The 18,516-nt window shown below is 40.4% G+C and overlaps 1 protein-coding gene across 1 annotated transcript in view; it reads left to right on the forward strand.

The window, feature by feature from the left end:
* The window catches only part of cntnap5a (contactin associated protein family member 5a), a 105,074-nt gene that overhangs the window by 55,466 nt on the left and 31,092 nt on the right, over positions 1-18,516 (forward strand). The window contains exons 9-13 of the mRNA XM_031308520.2: positions 4,456-4,599; positions 4,731-4,890; positions 9,552-9,658; positions 12,232-12,351; positions 16,703-16,903. Of these exons, the coding sequence (XP_031164380.1) occupies positions 4,456-4,599; positions 4,731-4,890; positions 9,552-9,658; positions 12,232-12,351; positions 16,703-16,903 (732 nt within the window). The remainder of the gene's footprint in view (positions 1-4,455; positions 4,600-4,730; positions 4,891-9,551; positions 9,659-12,231; positions 12,352-16,702; positions 16,904-18,516) is intronic.

Below are 18,516 nucleotides of genomic sequence, written 5' to 3' on the forward strand. Positions count from 1 at the left end.
ATGTGCTGCATTAAACACAGACGTGGGGGGTACATTCCTTAATTTCATTAGAATCCCAAAGTAATGCTTAAAAGGGTGCATGATACTTGGAGCAGCTGGAAATATTCTCTATGATGGATGTGCTGAATCACAAGCAGTTAGATCCAAGCAGAGGAAACCGTCCTCACTGCTGGTAAATCTGTATTGTTCCTGTGGTGCGTAAAGATCAGCTGGGTCAGTGCGCATGAGCGTGCAGAGCTAGGGGTTGTTTAAAGTTAAAAGAGTTACCTGTAGTGTAGTCTTGCTTTGCCAGACCCTCCTTCAAAGCGTGCTGAAGGAGGGTCTGGCTACTCCACATAGCATTCGAGGATGGGAGGAAAAAGTGCTCTGGTTTAATGGCATTTCTTTAAACCAATGAGAATCGTCATGGGTGGCGCTAAACTCCGCACAGGGCTGCTTCAAAATACTCATGCGAGAGAAAACTCAGATTGGACAGATAGATACACAAAGAAAGCGGAAGGAAACAGAAAATACATGCATCCTGTGGAATTTCCTGCGGCACCGGGGCAATCCTGGAAGTGGAATGTTAAGGATATAGACTAGTCTATATCCACGATGTTCCACTTCCAGGATTGCTCCGTTGCTCCCGGAAATTCCGCCAGATGTCCCTCTTTTCGGCCAGATGTCCGTCACCCTCCGCTTTCTTTGTGTTGGAATTTTAAACTCCGGTGGATTTCTGAGGACTATGGTTAACTGCTCCTCAGATCTCTGCAGGTTAAATCCAGACAGCTAGCTAGACTATCTGTCCAATCTGAGTTTTCTGTTGCATGACTAAAACAACTTTTGAACGTACACACGTTCCACCAAAACAAGTTCCTTCCCGAGACTATTTTGCAGCGGCACCATGGCTCCGTCCATGATGATCCGTGATTGGTTTAAAGAAATGCCAATAAACCAGAGCACGTTTTTCTCCCATCCCGGGAATGCTGTGTGGACTAGCTAGACCCTCCTCCGCAGCGCTGTGGAGGAAGGTCTGGCAATGCTAGGCTACCTGTCGTGTGCAGCAGTATCTTTTTCAGCTGCAAAATCTGCAGTTCTGTATGCATTCCGAGCTCTGTGAACACCCAGGAAATAAGGGAAGTTGTGAATCTTAAACTGAGGTATTTAACTAAAACGTCAAGTCAAGTTCATGGATTTTAGAATATTCTCACCTTTCTCACCACTCTCCTCCCCAAGGTAGAACACTGCCACATGCCTCACAGCATTGTCAAATGATGCGTAGAGGAGATGGCTCAGTGCGATCATTAAACTGAGCTGCAGGCCTCGCCAAAGTTTTTGCAAATAATTTAAATGTAACCGTTTTCTTTTCAGTTTGACAAGTAGACAATAGAACAGCTTAAGGAGAAATGCAATTGGACCTGTTTGATAAAGTGCTGTACTCGAGCTAAGTGCACGAGAGCGTTAATGTGGAAAGAATATCGATCTGTGTCTTCCTCCGCTCGGCCCAGAAATGATCTGCGCCTTCAGTATAGTCTTAATTTTCACGCAAGCAGAGTTACAGTCAAGCCAGGAGATACACAAGTGTCAGCGATGGGTAACAACATCCAAAATGAGCTTTTGTTTCATTCACTACACTCTGCATCTACAGCTAGTTGGAGTTGTCAAGGACTTGAGGCTGCTGCCACTGCAGTAATGACATGAAGCTGTCACATAAAACTGTGTATTTCCCGGAGGCAGCAGTGGGGCTCAGAGATGTTGTCTCAGACACAAGACGAATAGGCAAATATTTTATTTTTCAGGTTACTGGTGCGATACAAAAAAAAAAAAAAAAAAAAAAAAAAAACATTAGATCTGTATCCTAGATAGTACTCTGACACTTCAAGCTTGGCCACCAGCCGGTCAGCAAGGAGATCATGAAATATATTATATGGGCTGAAACGGGGGCGGGGGGGGGGGGACTCCCATTGATACTCAGTGGGATAGCCCTCGCGGCTACACTACTTGTTCCATGAAACAGTCAATGGAGTGGAGAAAGAGATCTCAATGGCACTAACTGTCATCTGGGATAAATGGCTTTCTGGAAGTGACAGGCATCATTGGATAGTGAGTGAAATTTTTAAGTTTCCCCAAGAGCCTGAACGGATCTGATTTTAGACTAACTAAAAATAATAATAAAAAAATTCCCTGTGTGCACTGCGTGACCATCTCGTCCCCTCTGAGCTCCCAAACCACAGCACAGCTCAATCTGGATGCTAATTTAGTCTGCGCCTAACACATTCAGAATGGAGGTGTGGCTCAGTAATTTCCATTCACAGCTACCATTGTCTTCTTAAACAGCTGCAGCTCTGTTAGATGAGCTGTCACTGTCAATTTAAGAAAAATGGTTTGTGGATCAAGCTGAGTTGGCTAACTACTTATCTTTTTTGATTATTAGATGGATTTTTACTCCCAGGTATAAAAATAAATGGAGTGCAAGCACATAGTATAAAGCACAATTTATAATGAGAAGATTTGGGCCAGTTTAGTACCTTTTTTAGAAAACCAGGCAGGGAATTTGCCTAATGAGCAGCAGGGTGATTATATGTGGGTAGTTAGTGGGTAAAAGTGATTTTTTGTTAGTTAAAAAAGTGGGTTCTTACCTGGTGCCAGTACAAAGTGCACTTACTATATTGTATACTTAATGGACACTTATCCTGAAACAACTTCCACGTCAGTCAAGTCTTTTTACAGTACCAGTGGCAGAGGAAGTATTCAGATCATTTAAACATTTAAAGTAATAATCTTGAAGATTTTCATTAAAATAAATGTCTGTTAAGTCACTATCTATCGCTGAATGAGGTAACACAATGGTGATTGAGTGTATGGCCCACTGATGAAAGCCCTTGCATTTGCAGTATTATAAACTGTTTCTGTGACAACAAGAAAAATCAAACGCGGCTCACAGTTAGTGATGCGTTTTCCATCACCCAGCAGGGGTTGATCCACCAGAGAAAGTAGGCAGAGCTAACGCAACAAACTCGCTCTTTAACTCAGTTTAGTGTGAAGCGGTGTGCTGTTTTTTTCCGGTCTCTCTGGGAAGTGTGATCCAACAAACACACCTGTAATTACAGCTTATTGCCATAGGCGCCGCCAAAGAGAGCAAAACAGACATCTTAGAGATTGTAACTTTAAATAAAGTAGCAATACTGTAATATAAGAAATACTCTTGTGCAAGTAAAAGTCCTGCATTCCATTAATTAATTAATTTTCTTGAGTAAAAGTATGTAGGTTTTTATCTCTATGTACTTGAATGCAATTAAAAGTATTCAATATGCAAAATAGCTCCTCACAGTTTTATTTTACAGTGTATTTTAGGAATAGTGTAGCTGGATAAGGTCGAGCTAGTAGTATATATTGTTACTAACATTAACACTGCATCATATTTGATATGATCATTATAGATTTTTATCTTAATCTGTGAAATAACTAATAACTATACTAGCTGTCAAAAAATTGCAGTGAAGTAAAAAGCATTTAAGTCATTCCCTCTGAAATGAGTAGGCCTACAGTACAGTTAAGACTTAGTACTTAGTTGTTTTACACCACTGGCAGGAAATGCAACTTATTTGTTAATAATAACTTAACAAACACAAAAAGCTGGTGTTATTCCTCTTCATTTAAACTTTAACTTCATCTAACTAATAACATATGCAGTATGATTTTTGTTGACAAATGACAGAGCGGAGGAGGGAGAGATTTTTGTCTTGAGGCTCTGAGCGACGAAGGAGGCTTGAGTGTCTCTCGTGTCAGTAAAGTGAACAACTGTGCAAAGGGGCACCTATACTACAAAATTAAATGTGAATCTCAAACTAATCCCAAATACAGGGAAATCAATAATAAACTGCCATGTTCTCTTGTGGCCATTGTTGTAACAAAGGTGGCTGCTAAGAAAACAATACAACTATGACTCTATATCACACTCAGATGAACCAGAGTGCAGCGGTAGAAATTCTTCCCAGCCTCCAGGTCCATGGGGAAATGGAAACAATATTTATCTCGATGCTACAGTCCATTAAACTCCCATTTCAGTGAGGCTTAAAGATGCAGTAGGTAAGACTTATAAAACTAACGTTCTGTCATATTTGCTGAAACTGACCCTATATTCCAGTAGAACTACATGAAGCTGGTAATTAAAAAAATAAAAAATCTGGCTCCTCTGGCACCACCTACAGCCTGTAGTGCGATTTGCAAAAATCCACCGCTCCCTGTTCAGATGGACCAATCAGGGCCAGGGGGGGGTCTAACTGCGTGTCAATCACTGCTCATGCACAAACATTCATTCTCCCTTGTGGGGGAGAGGGGCTTAGGAGACCGTTTGGGCTTTAGCAGAAAGGGGGGGAGGGACTGAGAAGTTGTCGATGTTCAAATTCTTTGGCTAAGTCCTGGATCTTCACAATCCTACCTACAGCACCTTTAATGTAAAATGTTCTTATTTAGGTCCCAGAGTCAACGATGGTCTGTGGCACTCTGTGAGTCTCAACACGAGGAATCTACAGATCACTTTGGCTGTGGACAGTGAGCCGTCCTCCTCCATTGAACTGTGGGAACAACTGGAACCAAGAGGCAACCTTTACTTTGGAGGTAATGTATTCTCACAATGCAATATTAAGAATTCTTTCTCTTGAAAGGTATATAAAGGATATGAAAGGAATAATATTTCTTGAAAGGTTCATAGGGCTTGTGCGGTAAAAGGTTGTGTCATTTCCATCCAGGCTGTCCCACCGTGGACTGTCAGTACCTGACTCCGGCCTTCCAGGGGTGTGTGCGGCTCATTTTCATCAACAGCCAGCCAATGAGTCTCAATCAGGTTCAGCAAGGATTGCTGGGAAATTATAATGAGCTTCAGTTTGACACCTGCAACATAAGAGACAGGTAAAGTAGTTAAAATGTCCTATTTACACTTTGATTTAATGAGGAGTTCTAACAAAGAACCTACAGAAAACATTGACATTCAACAGTCAAAATGTGTCAAACATAAAAATCTGCAAAATGTTATCCAAGTTGGCAGCTGAGACTTATTCATGCCCACATTGTTAACTTGTAGATTGCAGTGTGTTGTCTACAGAGCTGACTGAAAGTCACTGACATCTTGTCCTATAGAGACAAACACGCTGACAGGATCATCCAATTAAATTGCAACCGAAAACTCTGCAACACCTTCACTGGCAGAGGACTATGCTAACAAGCTGCTCCCTGCTGTCCTGTGTGGCATCCCTCCCTATCCATATCCCTCATTACGCTGCACAGCTGTGGGCCCTGCAAACGGGATTTGCAGACCTACGAGCTCCAATGAATGTCTGCATGTGGCTTGGAACATGAACGAGACAAACTGCAGTTTTTCCCTTGTGTTTGCCCCGAGGAGAATCTCTTCTTTGTTAAAGTACCTGCTTTCTAGTCCACATTGTTCGCTGTCAGAAGATATGCAAACACAACAGTGATGCCAGTCTGCTGTATCAGTAGGCGAAGGGATGCACTGTAGGAAATGACAGAACGATGGAATGAGATGTTTTCTTTTTCCCAAGCTAAGATGCATACGTCTTTTGCATGAATGAGTTTTTGTTTTTGGTTTTTCTTCAAAAAATGTAATATATTGATGGACGAGTTCAAAAGTGGTTTGGCAATGGGGGTGAAATAGAGTTTTTGTATTTTGAATAATAATTATGAACTCTTACAAACACATTACAAACATTCTAATCATAAAAAGAAAACTCCTTAAAGCTACGCTGATCACTTTTTGGCCATTACGAGACAGAAGAAATCCAAAACAAGCTGACAGACAGCCCTGAACTATTATCTCCTATAAAACTGCTATGGCCAACTTGTTAGCAAACTGTTTAATAGATACCTACTTAAAGGGGTTTGAACCTGTATTTATTTATTATTTGGCCATTTTTCAGGAGTGCAACAAGCTACAAACACAAGAAGCGGAAGGCATACTTAATTAATCCCTGGAGGGGAAATTTAATTTATTTTTTTTTTTTTTTTTACTTTACAAACACACACACACACAGATCTAAAAATACACGCACATGGCATGCACAAAAAGGACATGTGCACATGCATTTATGTTTGGAGAGATGTCAGAGCGAGGGGGCTGCCTCATATGCAGTGGGGGGTTTGGTGCCTTGCTCAAGTGCACCTCTGTAGCCTGGCACTGGGAATGCTCCAGCCCCCCCCAACACACACACACACACACACACACACACAACAGTGACATATTATGATCCCATAACGTAGGTATGGCAAGCAGTTGCCCAAGTCACACATCAAGCAGACACGGACCAATAGTCATTAAGTCCAGTATTTAATCCCTTTTTGCTCTAGTTTTGGTCTCCACCCACTCCTGAGGGAAATAGGCTCTTTAGCCTCCAAATATTTTACTTTTATCACTAGCTAAATGCTAACTTTAGCTGTCTGTCATTTGGTGCTGGGCAGGACGCGTACAGTGGGTTTATTTGGTTTTGAGTTTTTCTGGTAGAAACAGCTGTCTGCTGCAGCTGGAAACAACGCTAATGAGGGCAGTGAGACTCCCATCAAGATTAAAAAGCTCTGCAGCGCTAAAATAGTGATAATTCTCTGTGGGTTTGTCACTACAAATGACCGCTTTCGCATCACATGTAGTCATTTCAATTATCATTAATATAAACAGTATTGATTTTGGAGCTTTAAGAGTTGAGAAAAACCCTGCTGTAGGTTACTGTTAAAGCAAACAAGCTCTAAAATCTAAATGTGAAATTATTACAAAACATTTTAATACTTTTTCTGTCACTGCAGAATATTTTTCGTAAAAAAGATGTAAGCATAGAATGTTTGTGATGTATCCAATAAATGAAACGAGCCATGCATTATGCAGTACATGTAGCGACAAAGAAACTTGTGCAGAGCTAAAATGAAATGTGTGAGTGTGTGACATTATCCACGTGTTTCTTTTTGATGTGTAGTTGATGTCTTTACAACATCCTGTGCTGTAATCTGTTGTGAGGACATGACATGTGAGGCTGCTGCACTCAGCTTTGTTGATGGCCATTGCATCTTTGATGTTAACTTTTTTCATTTCACTCTCCGTAGCTTATTCAATGACCCCTGAGTATGAGTAAATTAACTTTTATCACAGGTAATCTTTAATCTTTTTTCTCTGTGTTTAATTAAACATTGAGGCTCAATATATGGTCAATGTGCATTTAAGTGTGCTAGCTACTGTAATTTCATGACCTGTAAGGGCACCCATGAACACAACATCAAATAGCATGAGGGTAATTAAACCAACGGCTGCAACCTTATCCTTGTTGCGGCTGGCCCGCTCCGCTGCAGTTAATAGGTGAGAGATGAAAGTGTATGAAATTATAGATGCACGCTCGAAAGGCTGGCAATTATGTGAAACTGAAGGAGGCTTGAGGAAGGGACTATTAATCAGAAGAGTGCGGTTTGAAGTTTCTGTGAAGCGCTCATTGTGATAAAATCCCATTACAGGCATTCTAGTCTGAAGGTGACAGTAATGCTTTTATTTTTAGAGAAACGCTGCAACGTGTCAGCTTTTTTCAAATTCAGGCAAGGGCACGCACAGTATGAGATATCATTTCACAGTTGTTTAGGATTTTTAATAAAACATGAATAAACCGCAAATTAGTCTTCCGGGTGAGTTCCAAAACGTGTGTTCATAATTGCATACAAAAGAATAAAGAGAAGGGGTCTTTCAGACCTGATAAATAAAAGATCAGGTTTGCAAACACTAACAAAGGAAGTAGCTTTATTGGTGCCTAATACAAATGCCTGAGAGGTTTGTGTGATCCTTTTTGTTTTGCTGTCAAAAAAATTGTTTTTGTTTTGTGCTGCTCCTAATGGCTGTATTTGTTCCGAAAGTATCAAAGTGCTAGAAAATTGGCAAAGTTTGAAGATGAAAGTGTAGTAGAAGTAAACTATAGCTGCAGCAGTGATTCGATTAGCCTACCGACAGGAAAATTAATAAGCAACTATTTTTAAATTATTTTGATAAGCAATTCTCTGGTTGCAGCTTTTTAAACTTGATCATCATCAACATCGTGATTAGGTCAAAACAGAAGCAACTCTGTTTTGTAGACCTAATCACAATGTTTGTTTACAATATCTTCCGGGTAGAAAACTCAATTAAACGGCGCTGAGCAAACGGGGACGAGGAACAACTGGATTTACTCTTATTCATCTAAAATGCATGTTGGATGCTTTCATATGTCAACGCTTTCACTAACGTTAGGTTGGAGGCCTAATTTACCTTTTGGGTCACCCCTCTCACTCGCTCCAAGCACCAAACCTGTGGGGACAGGGCCTTCTCCGTTGCTGCCCCCTCCCTCTGCAACTCTCTCCCCCAACACCTCAGACTTTCAATATCACTTACTCACTTAACCGCACTCAAAACCCATCTCTTTAAATCTGCTTTTAACTTGTAACCAAACTAGCTCTGTTTCCATTTGTTTGCTTTTTTTTAATCACGCTTCTATGCTGCTTTGCTTCAGCTTTTTAATATCTATCTCTAGTTGTAACTCTTTCTGTTGTACTGATTTGAATTTTTTTTCTTTGTCTTTACTTTGTAAAGTGCCTTTGGGTACCTCTTAAAGAGCTATATAAAATGAATGTATTATTATTATTATTATTATTATTATTATTATTATTATACTTCAAATGACACCACCCAAACTAGCAGTCAGTCCGACCAGCAGTGAAATGTTGCTGTTCGTAACGTTTGATTTGGTTTATCAAAGACGCTAGCAAAGCAACTCAGTACAAAAAAATAAGCACAGCAGAAACATCAGCTAGGTCTGACCCACGTGTTTAACTATATATCTTTAAACGTTACGTAAAGTTACGGCTGTAAATGACAACAGAAATAAACAAGTTTGCCAATTTCACGTCTCCGCAATTCAAATCAACGGCCAGTTGTGTTAGCGCCATGTCTCGGTGATTCGGTCTAATTCCTGGTCAGCAGTGGTGGAATGTTAAAAGTAGATTTACTCAAGTACTGTATTCAAGTACATTTTTGAGATCCTTTTACTTTACTTGAGTATTTATATATCTGTATGCTACTTCTATACTTCTCCATTACCTTCTGGAAGTAAATATTGTACTGTGTATTGTACTTGATTTTTTTTGTATAAGTTATTAGTTATAGTTAGTTAGATTAGAGATTAAAAATATAAATCAACTAATAAATGATGATGTGTTATTTTTATTGATTAAGCTACCCAGCAGTATATAAAGTAGGTGAAATGAGCTCCACCTTTACCAGCCTCAACATTAGTGAGGCTTACACATAAATGCTTTTACTTCTATAAGATTTTGACAGCAGGACTTGGTTTGTAACAGAGTATTTCTACACTGTAGTATCGCTCCTTTTAATGAAGTAAAATATCTAAATACTTCTTCCACCTTTGCCGGTTAGACAGCATTTGTATCGTTTCTTTGTTTTCATATCCACTCTCAAAACAGTAAATTGATTTATCAAGAAAGTGATGAAAATTATCTGCTGATATTAAACGGTTGTGGGGTTGTTGCTTTTTCAGATGCCTTCCTAACCTGTGTGAACATGGAGGCCGCTGCTCTCAGACGTGGAGCTCCTTCTCCTGCGACTGTTCAGGAACCGGATACTCTGGAGCGACCTGTCACAACTGTGAGCAGTTCTTTGCACTTTCAATACTTCACCTAGTCTCAAACCTGCTATTATGCCCCCTCTGCACCTCTTCATATATTCTAGGTCTACTGAGCTGTGTCATTTGATTCAGCACACACATCTTTACCTGTCTTGCTGATTGCTTTATTCGATTTGTGCAACTGAGAGGCAAAGCAGAAACTGGTCTTGCTTCAAACCGACGTGACCTTCATCATTTGCTGGTATTCTCGCTTTCAAATTTCAAAAAAATGTATTATTTCCTTTATCCTTAAATAGCTTAGGGCTGACTTTAGATCTACATGTAGGAGTTTTTCCTTACGGGTGTCATTTTTTGATGCTCTGCAACATCCCCTTGATATTTGCTGTGGAGACGACTGTTGGAAACTATATGTGTGAAATTCCCCTGCCCCAGAATCCTGATTTCTTGTTTATATGCAGGCAACACGATTTTCTTTGCATGTTGGAGGAAACCTGGCAGATAAGAGCATCTGCTGAATTAGAAATAGGCCCCTTTTTCTCAACTCAACAGTCATCAACTTTGCCAAAAACAGACACACACACAAAATCAACATTTTTAATCTAGAGCTCAAATTTATATCTAAAACTTGAGTTTGTGAAACCAATTGGCTATGGTAAGAGCGATACTCTGCATTTTAAGTGCGGAGGGTGGTGTCTTATTCAACCAAAAAAAAAAAAAAAAAAATACAAGAGAAAAAGTGTAAGGAATGGATGAAAAAGTGTGTTTTTTTGCTCTGTGTAACCTCAAAATGTTACCTTAGCTAATTAGCTTACTAGCTGCATTACATCCAAAGGCTAAAGCATTCTAAATTACTTTGTGTTGTTACGTGAAAAAGACAATGCAATAGCAGATCCACTGTGAAGTATTTCCCCACAGTTTGGAAGCTGGTCCTGGATGCTACTATATCACACGGTAAGGTCATTTTAGCAGCTCTGTCCTTCTCTTTATTCAATCTTGGCAGGTTTATAGCAACTCCAGAGCCAAACTCGTTATCCAAGATAGCGTTACATTCACCAAACACATTGGCTAGCTCTATCCTTAAAAGTCTTACAGAAGCCTTGTACGTTAAAATTAAAACATATTCTTTGAAAATGCATACAATATAGAATAAATCTAAACAATGTCTTGTTTAAGAATGTAACAGCCAAACAAAGTTATGTTATAATAAAATAAGATTCTTTTTCCTCATCATACTTATGATGCTGGCACTCACTTTCTCCTCACTGCAATAAAAGAGCCACGCTGTTTCTTTATTCACATGTCTATATGGCTCATCAGCTGGTGAGGATGCTGACTTTTTGCCTGGGAACTATTAGCTTTAGCCACAGTCTGCTACCATTGGTGTATGTAGTCATCAGGTGCATATTCAAGACCCATTTACAGGGATCAGCTGGAAACCGGAGACTGTTTTCAACCAAATCATGGAGCTAACAGTCGCTTAAATTCCTCAGGTAGCTACAACTGATAAAATCTGCTCGCCACAGTTTTCATTTCATCCAACAAAAACGATAGCCTGCGGCTAAAAATCAGAAACCTGCATTTGTCTACCTCTGTCTAAAATCAAGGACCACAAATTGCTACGAATTTCGAATGATAGATCTGTCACTGTTACAACTGTAGACTGTATATATTCAAGTTCTTTATTAATCGTGTGTGCAACAATAACAGAAGGTACTCATTGGCAATGAAAGGCTTAGTCCTAAGCTCTGTGCTGTGCCAGTTTGGTGATTGGTTTCACACTCTTTAGTCTCACTTTGCCAGACCCTCCTCCAAAGCGCGCTGAAGGAGCTACTCCACATAGCATTCGGGGATGGGAGGAAAACATGCTCTGGTTTAATGGCATTTCTTTAAACCAATCAGAATCGTCATGGGCAGTGCCAAACTCAGCACAGAGCCGCTGCAAAATAGTTAGAGAGAGAAAACTAAGATTGGACAGATAGTCTAGCTAGCTGTCTGGATTTACCCTGCAGAGATCTGAGGAGCAGTCAACAATAGTACTCATAAATCCACCGAATTTAAAATTCCAACACAAAGAAAACGGAAGGAAACGGAAGATACATGCATCCGGCGGAATTTCCTGCAGCACCGGAGCATATCCCGGAAGTTGGATAAATCCTACACACCTTTCATTTAAGCAATGAGATAATAATATTTGGTTCATAAATCCTGTTCAAATCCTCAACATTTTAGACACACATGGTTTTAACTGGACAGAGAACACACCTCAAAATGTTGTAGTGAATCCATTCTGATCAGGGCTTTCAGTAGTCATATATAGTATAGTAGTAGTAGTATATAACTGTAGTTTCCACATATGAGTGGTTGCTGTGCCATAATCTGCATTAGAACAAACACTGCTAAAAGGTGCATATAGATAGAACAGAAACATATGTCACCAACACTTCTTTTTTTAAAGTATGAAAACAATAACTTATAAACAGTTTATAAATAAAGATAGATTTTGTGCAGACGGCTCCGCCAGGAGAAAGCTGTTAAAGCGTGGGCTGATTCTTGGAGGAATAACTGATCTATGTCCCCATTCTGCTTCTTCCAGCCATCTACGAGTCGTCTTGTGAGGCCTACAAGCTGATTGGCAGCTCCTCTGGCTTCTACTCCATTGATCCAGATGGGAGCGGTCCCCTGGGGCCCGCACAGGTATACTGCAACATGACAGGTAAGATCATTGTAATTCACACGTTGTCACCTTTGCCCTTTTTGAGTTCCACTGAGAACTGGCAGAAAGCTCAGTGTAAAGGGTTCACTCACTTAGAGATCGCACTGCATTGATCCATACCACCACGGCTATGTGACAGTTTACGGTCCAGTAAGAAATCGTTATGGCCACTCGGTGCAGTCCCTGAGAGTTAAGAACATATCTGTGGGGAATCAATGCCTTTTGTAAATATCCATGTGGTTACACTGCAACATTTTAGCATCTCAGAGTGCTTTCAATTCAATTTTCAATTCAATTTTATTTATAGTATCAAATCATAACAAGAGATATCTCGAGACACTTTACAGATAGAGTAGGTCTAGACCAAACTCTGTACTTTACGAAGCCCCAACTATTACAGTGGTTGCCTCAAGAGCAAGCATTAGCAGTAGCTATTGCGACAGTGGCAAGGAAAAACTCCCTTTTTTGTTAGGAAGAAACCTCGGACAGACCCAGACTCTTGGTAGGCGGTGTCTGACGGCACCAGTTGGGGGAGTGGTGAATGGTGGCAATAATAGTCATAATAAAGATAGTGAAGCAGTGATCACAATGGTAGTCATAGTAGTTCATGTCATAGTAGGGCACAGCAGGGCGTTACGGGGTGTAGTGTGGCACAGCAGCCTGGGTGGACGCGGTTGGACGCGGCAGGACGCAGTCGGACACTGCGGGGAAACGCAGAGCGTAGCAGGGTGTAGTAAGTCCATAGCGTCAGCTGCACCCAGGACCCCGGTGTAGGTGCCACCCAATTCCAAGGCGATGTTCTGGGTGAAGAAGAAGCAAAGGGACTCCGGGGAGAAAACTCCCCAGAGCTAGGTTAGTAACAGGCATTTCTGGGACTAAGATGCACACAAAAGGAGACAAGTGAAAAGAGAGAAGAGGGAGTGGCTCATTGTGTCCTTGGAAGGAGCTTCCCACAGCAGTCTAGAGTTATAATAGCATAACTAAGAGAGGCAGGCTAAAGGCTTTCACATCTAATCTCTTTGGTTTGTTTAAAATGAACCCCATTTGGGTTTGTGTAAAAGCTGTTTATCGAGCTCTGGTGCGGACCAAACAACCGCAGGGTTTAGATCGGCTTCCAAGCAGATTCTGGTGCTGGCATTTGTGGTGTGAAAGGAAACGAGCCAACCACAGTAATTTTTTTAAGTAGAAATGTGATTTAAGCATAATTTCAAAAGCTGAACTACCATTAAATCCATTCTGCTGATTGTGAACTTTTCCTGTAGCGAGCCTATAAGCCATGTATGAATTCATCTAAATCTTTTGGTAACCATGGTAACACTTACTGTATGCACGTCAGCTTGCGAGTGCAGGGACTTTTATTAAGTCCATTAAATTGGAAGTGAATATTTCTGTACGAGACGCCTCTTTTTTCCGCCCTGTCTCCATCTGTTTGTCATTATTCATAACATGCAGTCTAATAATACTTACAATGCTTAGAGTTATTTCTCCGTGGGCTCTTTGTGACACCAGCGAACGTACTGTACATGTACACATGAGAAGCATTAAGGTGCTGGATGACCTGCTGTCAGTCCCCAGAGTTTGACTTCCCCCCATGGGTCCTGATGTTTACTCCTCTTGGTGCGTTTGTAAAAAGCCAGTGTGAGGATGAACTGGACTTCAGATGTGAAGCACCCTTAAACAGAAATGTCATCTTTCTTAAAACAAGCCTCCAGCTGAAGCATGCCAAGTCATGACTGCCTTATCCTCTCTTTAAAGAGAAAACAAGTTATCATAAAACCTCCAACAAATAATACAACATGCCACAAGAAGCATCTTTAGCTTTTCAGGTTTTACTGAAATCGTGTGTGTGAGAGTTATGGCTCCTTAAAACTAAAATGTGTCACAATTTAACAAGCGGACAAGTCTAAAGCCCCCCTTGTGGCCTCTAGAGGCTGCAATTTACATTAAAGCATTGGGTCATTAAAGTCAAAAGGGTTAATCCCCTTGGGAGCACTAATCTGCTCAGTAAATTTCATGGTGGTCTGCCATTAAATTATGAGATATTTTGTCTGCTGACATTTTGGATTTAGGGTGGTGCAATAAAAAAGAGTCCAACATGAAAATACATTTCTCAATAAATTCCACAGCGATCTGCACAATAGATTTGGATTATGTTGTACACAACTCATGATTTTGACCTGATTGTAGTGCAAAAGTCAGGATTTGGGAACTTGGACCTTTTATTGTAAAGCTCCATCACACCTGCTGTATCAGTGTGATCGTCTGACGGCTAGGACACAATTTGCTCTGTATCACCTCAACGATCCCCTAAGATGTGACATTTGACAGACAGGGAGCTGGACACAACTTGATCCACGGCCTTCATGACATGCAGGACAAAACACATTCAGTTAAGTTTTGACACTGTGGACAGTATTCATCACTGGGCTGTCACAACTTTCTCAACTACTTTGTCCTTTGCAAGGTTAATGTACCGGTGACGTTACGGGGGAGAGGAGAGAGCTGCTGCCTCTCCACTGTCTGGTTCTGGCATTTTGTGTTTTCAGTCTTCCCCTCACAAAGCTGAATTGTTCGGCAGCAGATATGCCTCTACTTGACCTCAATTAAGGAATCTATTAGAAATGTAAATAGCTCTAAGCCTGACAACCTGATGTGAATAATCACAAAGTGGAAAGGGATTTTTTCTCCGCGGCAGAGTAAACATGAAATCCAGATAATGAAAACTGAGCGGGGATGGAAATAGGACGGATTCCTCATCTGATTTTTATTGTACAAACGCTTGACTCCCTTTTGTCTCAAGTGTCTTATACTGTAAACGGCAAATGCACACTATTGTCTAAGAGAATTCTGCTGATATGATTGTGTTTTGTGGAACTGGAAGGTCATCAATTATCTTGTGGGTTGGAAACAAGTGCAGTAACACCGATGGTTCAGACATCAACACAGAATTACTGTCAGCCACGATGCTGACATTTCCAGTAAAATGTGACACGAATCAAAACACCCACTGTTATACCTTATGTATTCTTTGTATCAGTTCATTAATCTTCTGTTTATTTGTAGATTTTAAGATGAATCTTCAGACTTGCCTGTTTAGTCCAATTTTCCATTCTTGTTATATGGTGCTGTTTTGACATGCTCTGTTACTTGGAAACATTTAATTTTCTATTTAATCTTTAATTTACTTTTAATCTGCCTATTTGTTTTTGTGTATTAAAAGTGTGCCTTTCCATGAAATAAACTTTTAACACAATTAATGTTTTACACAGCAGATTTTGACTTGTCATAGCAGGAAAAGCACATAAGGAAATTGATAATAACGCTGGCTCAGTTCCACTAAGTGTTCCAGTAATATCAGTGAGCTAGCAGGCATAATACTCCTAGTGGAATGCAGCTAGCAATAATGTTATTTAATACACCTGTGATTTTCCTGCAGTGCATTTTCAAAATATCTGCCATGGAAAAAGTCTATCATCTGAATGTATGCACACAAAATGGTGTGATGGAGTCACAATTGTGATTACCTGAATTTAGACATTTCAGTTTATTTTAAATCACATGTTTTCCCTGCATGACAATTAAGATTGTGCTATTGGACATAAACCTACAAAAATATATGCTTTTGTACTTAGAAGAATTTGGGCGGATGTGGTGTTAATGCTAACATTGTATGACCTGTGGGATAACGTATGCTAAAAGAGTAGCCTAACATGTTTCTTGTATTCAGAGGTAGCTGCTGCAGTGAGTTTATGCTAACAGGCTGTTTTGTATTTAGAGAACAGGATGAGGACATTTAGCCCATGTTAACACCACACTTTCTAGAGTAAAAGGTGTGAACTGTGGATTCAGGCTTACAGTAACATGTTTTCCTTAGAAGGTGTCAGGTGAGCACAGTGGGTTCATGCTAACAGGCTAACATGTATTTAGACAGGGTGTTTACAGTGTGTTCATGCTAACAGGCGTACATGTATTTGGACAGGGTGTTTACAGTGGGTTCATGCTAACAGGCTTACATGTATTTGGACAGGGTGTTTACAGTGTGTTCATGCTAACATGTATTTAGACAGGGTGTTTACAGTGTGTTCATGCTAACAGGCTAACATGTATTTGGACAGGATGTTTACAGTGTGTTCATGCTAACAGGCTAACATGTATTTAGACAGGGTGTTTACAGTTTGTTCATGCTAACAAGCTAACATATATTTAGACAGGGTGTTTACAGTGTGTTCCTGCTAACATGCTAACATGCTTACATGTATTTGGGCAGGGGGTTTACAGTGGGTTCATGCTAACAAGCTAACATGTATTAAGACTGGGTGTTCATGCTAACAGAAACACTTTTTACTTTCAGAGGAGAAGGTGTGGACGGTGTTGACGCACAACAACACAGCTCCAGTTACAGTCCAGGGCTCCTCTCTTTACAAACCGCACATCATGAAGTTCAACTACAGCGCTTCAGCTGAGCAACTCCGTGCCATCGTATCAGGCTCAGAGCAGTGCCAACAGGAAGTGGTTTACAACTGCAAGAAGTCCCGTCTCTTTAATACAAAAGGTGAGTATTATTTTCCTGCTGTAGTGTTTATGAGCTGAGATCAAATCAGTGTTTAAATGCCAACAAAAACTGTAAAATGCATGGACAAGGACTAAATGTGGGTGTGTCTGCATTATTACACATGAGGCCTATGGGTGGTCACAGAAAGCAGGAGTTGAGCGGACAAAGATTGAAAGCCACAGTGAATGGAAATTAGAATATTTATCTTCTCTAATGAAGATATTGCTCTGCAAGCTGCTACGAATAACAAGCTAACAGTCAAGTCTTGTTTTTTTGTGGTGAGCTGGGTTACGTAGTCTTTTTTTTAAATATGTTTGGTAGGCCTACTTTATACCAAAAGATAACAGTACAATTGACACATTGACACAGTACAAGATCTGGAATTGAACATGTGTTTTTTATTTCACTGAAAAACAGCTGAGGCTGAGCAAAGTACTGACGGCACCCTTGACTACACGTTGGCTGTGAAGCACACTTTTATTATATTATGGAAGGAAAAAGAGACTTTGCTGTTGTCCTTTGGTTTTAGAGACAGATTTAGTTCTACAGACGCAGCCAGCTTAGTGGGAGTTACAACTGAAAACAGCCCTGCATGTAAAAAATGCATGGGCCTGCGTTGGTGGAGGCGTGTTGCTTTTATGGTACCCGTGAGCAGGGTGAAAACTACAGGGCAGCCATGGGGAGCTTGGAGGCTCCTCTTAATAAGATATGAGCTCCCCTGAAAATATGATTTGGGAAGTTTTGGGGAGTTCTCTAAAATATGCTATTTTTGCCATGCATTTCTATTTTTCTGTATCTTCATCATCATGAATCATGCGTAAGATTAAGCTATAATTAATGTATGTTTCATGCATGAGGGTGATTCATCACTAACTCACTTTAATAAAGATTCCGGCACGCATGCTATTCTTGATCACTATCGAAGCGTGGCAGCGCGATATCAAAAACTACACTCATTCTGCAGAGTATAATGTATACTTCAGTTGGTCGTATTGTATCATACTGTGATGTTTTGTTTTGATACCCGTGTGGAGGTTTGATGTGATCATTAACTGATTATTATATATCAGATCATATTTAAGAAAAAGTGAGCTCCCCCAAAAGCCATGGTATAGTTTGAACACTGCCGGTGAGACATAAAATACGATCCAGGAAGTCTTGTTTGAGTTACTGATTAATGTGTTTGAAGGCTTATCAGACGCCAAAACACTCCACAACGCTTTGAAATTCAATGAGGCAGGATTTCTTCAGTAGAAATACAGCTTGCATGTTACAAAATCTGTGCTTTCACGCTTGATTGGCCAATACAGCGTCTTGCCAGATGACATCACATTGTCTCGCGGCAAAAGTTGAGCAACTTTTTTGCTGGCCAACCTTTCTACCTTCTGCATTAGCACCCCCACTGCGTCGCCAGAATCGCCCCATTTGAATGAATAAGGGGCTGCTTTTTTTGCAGAGTCGATCTGAACATGCTTTGGAAGTTTTGTGTCTTGACTGTTCTGTACTTTGCAGCATCAGGGGACTCATAGTTGTTGCATTGTGAATTGAAAGTCAAGCTGCCTGTGCTTTGTCACATTGGGAGCTGCTTCGCCTTCAACACCCTGCCTTCTGCT

The sequence above is a fragment of the Sander lucioperca genome, chromosome 8, assembly GCF_008315115.2.
Source record: "Sander lucioperca isolate FBNREF2018 chromosome 8, SLUC_FBN_1.2, whole genome shotgun sequence".
Lineage (NCBI taxonomy): Eukaryota > Metazoa > Chordata > Actinopteri > Perciformes > Percidae > Sander > Sander lucioperca.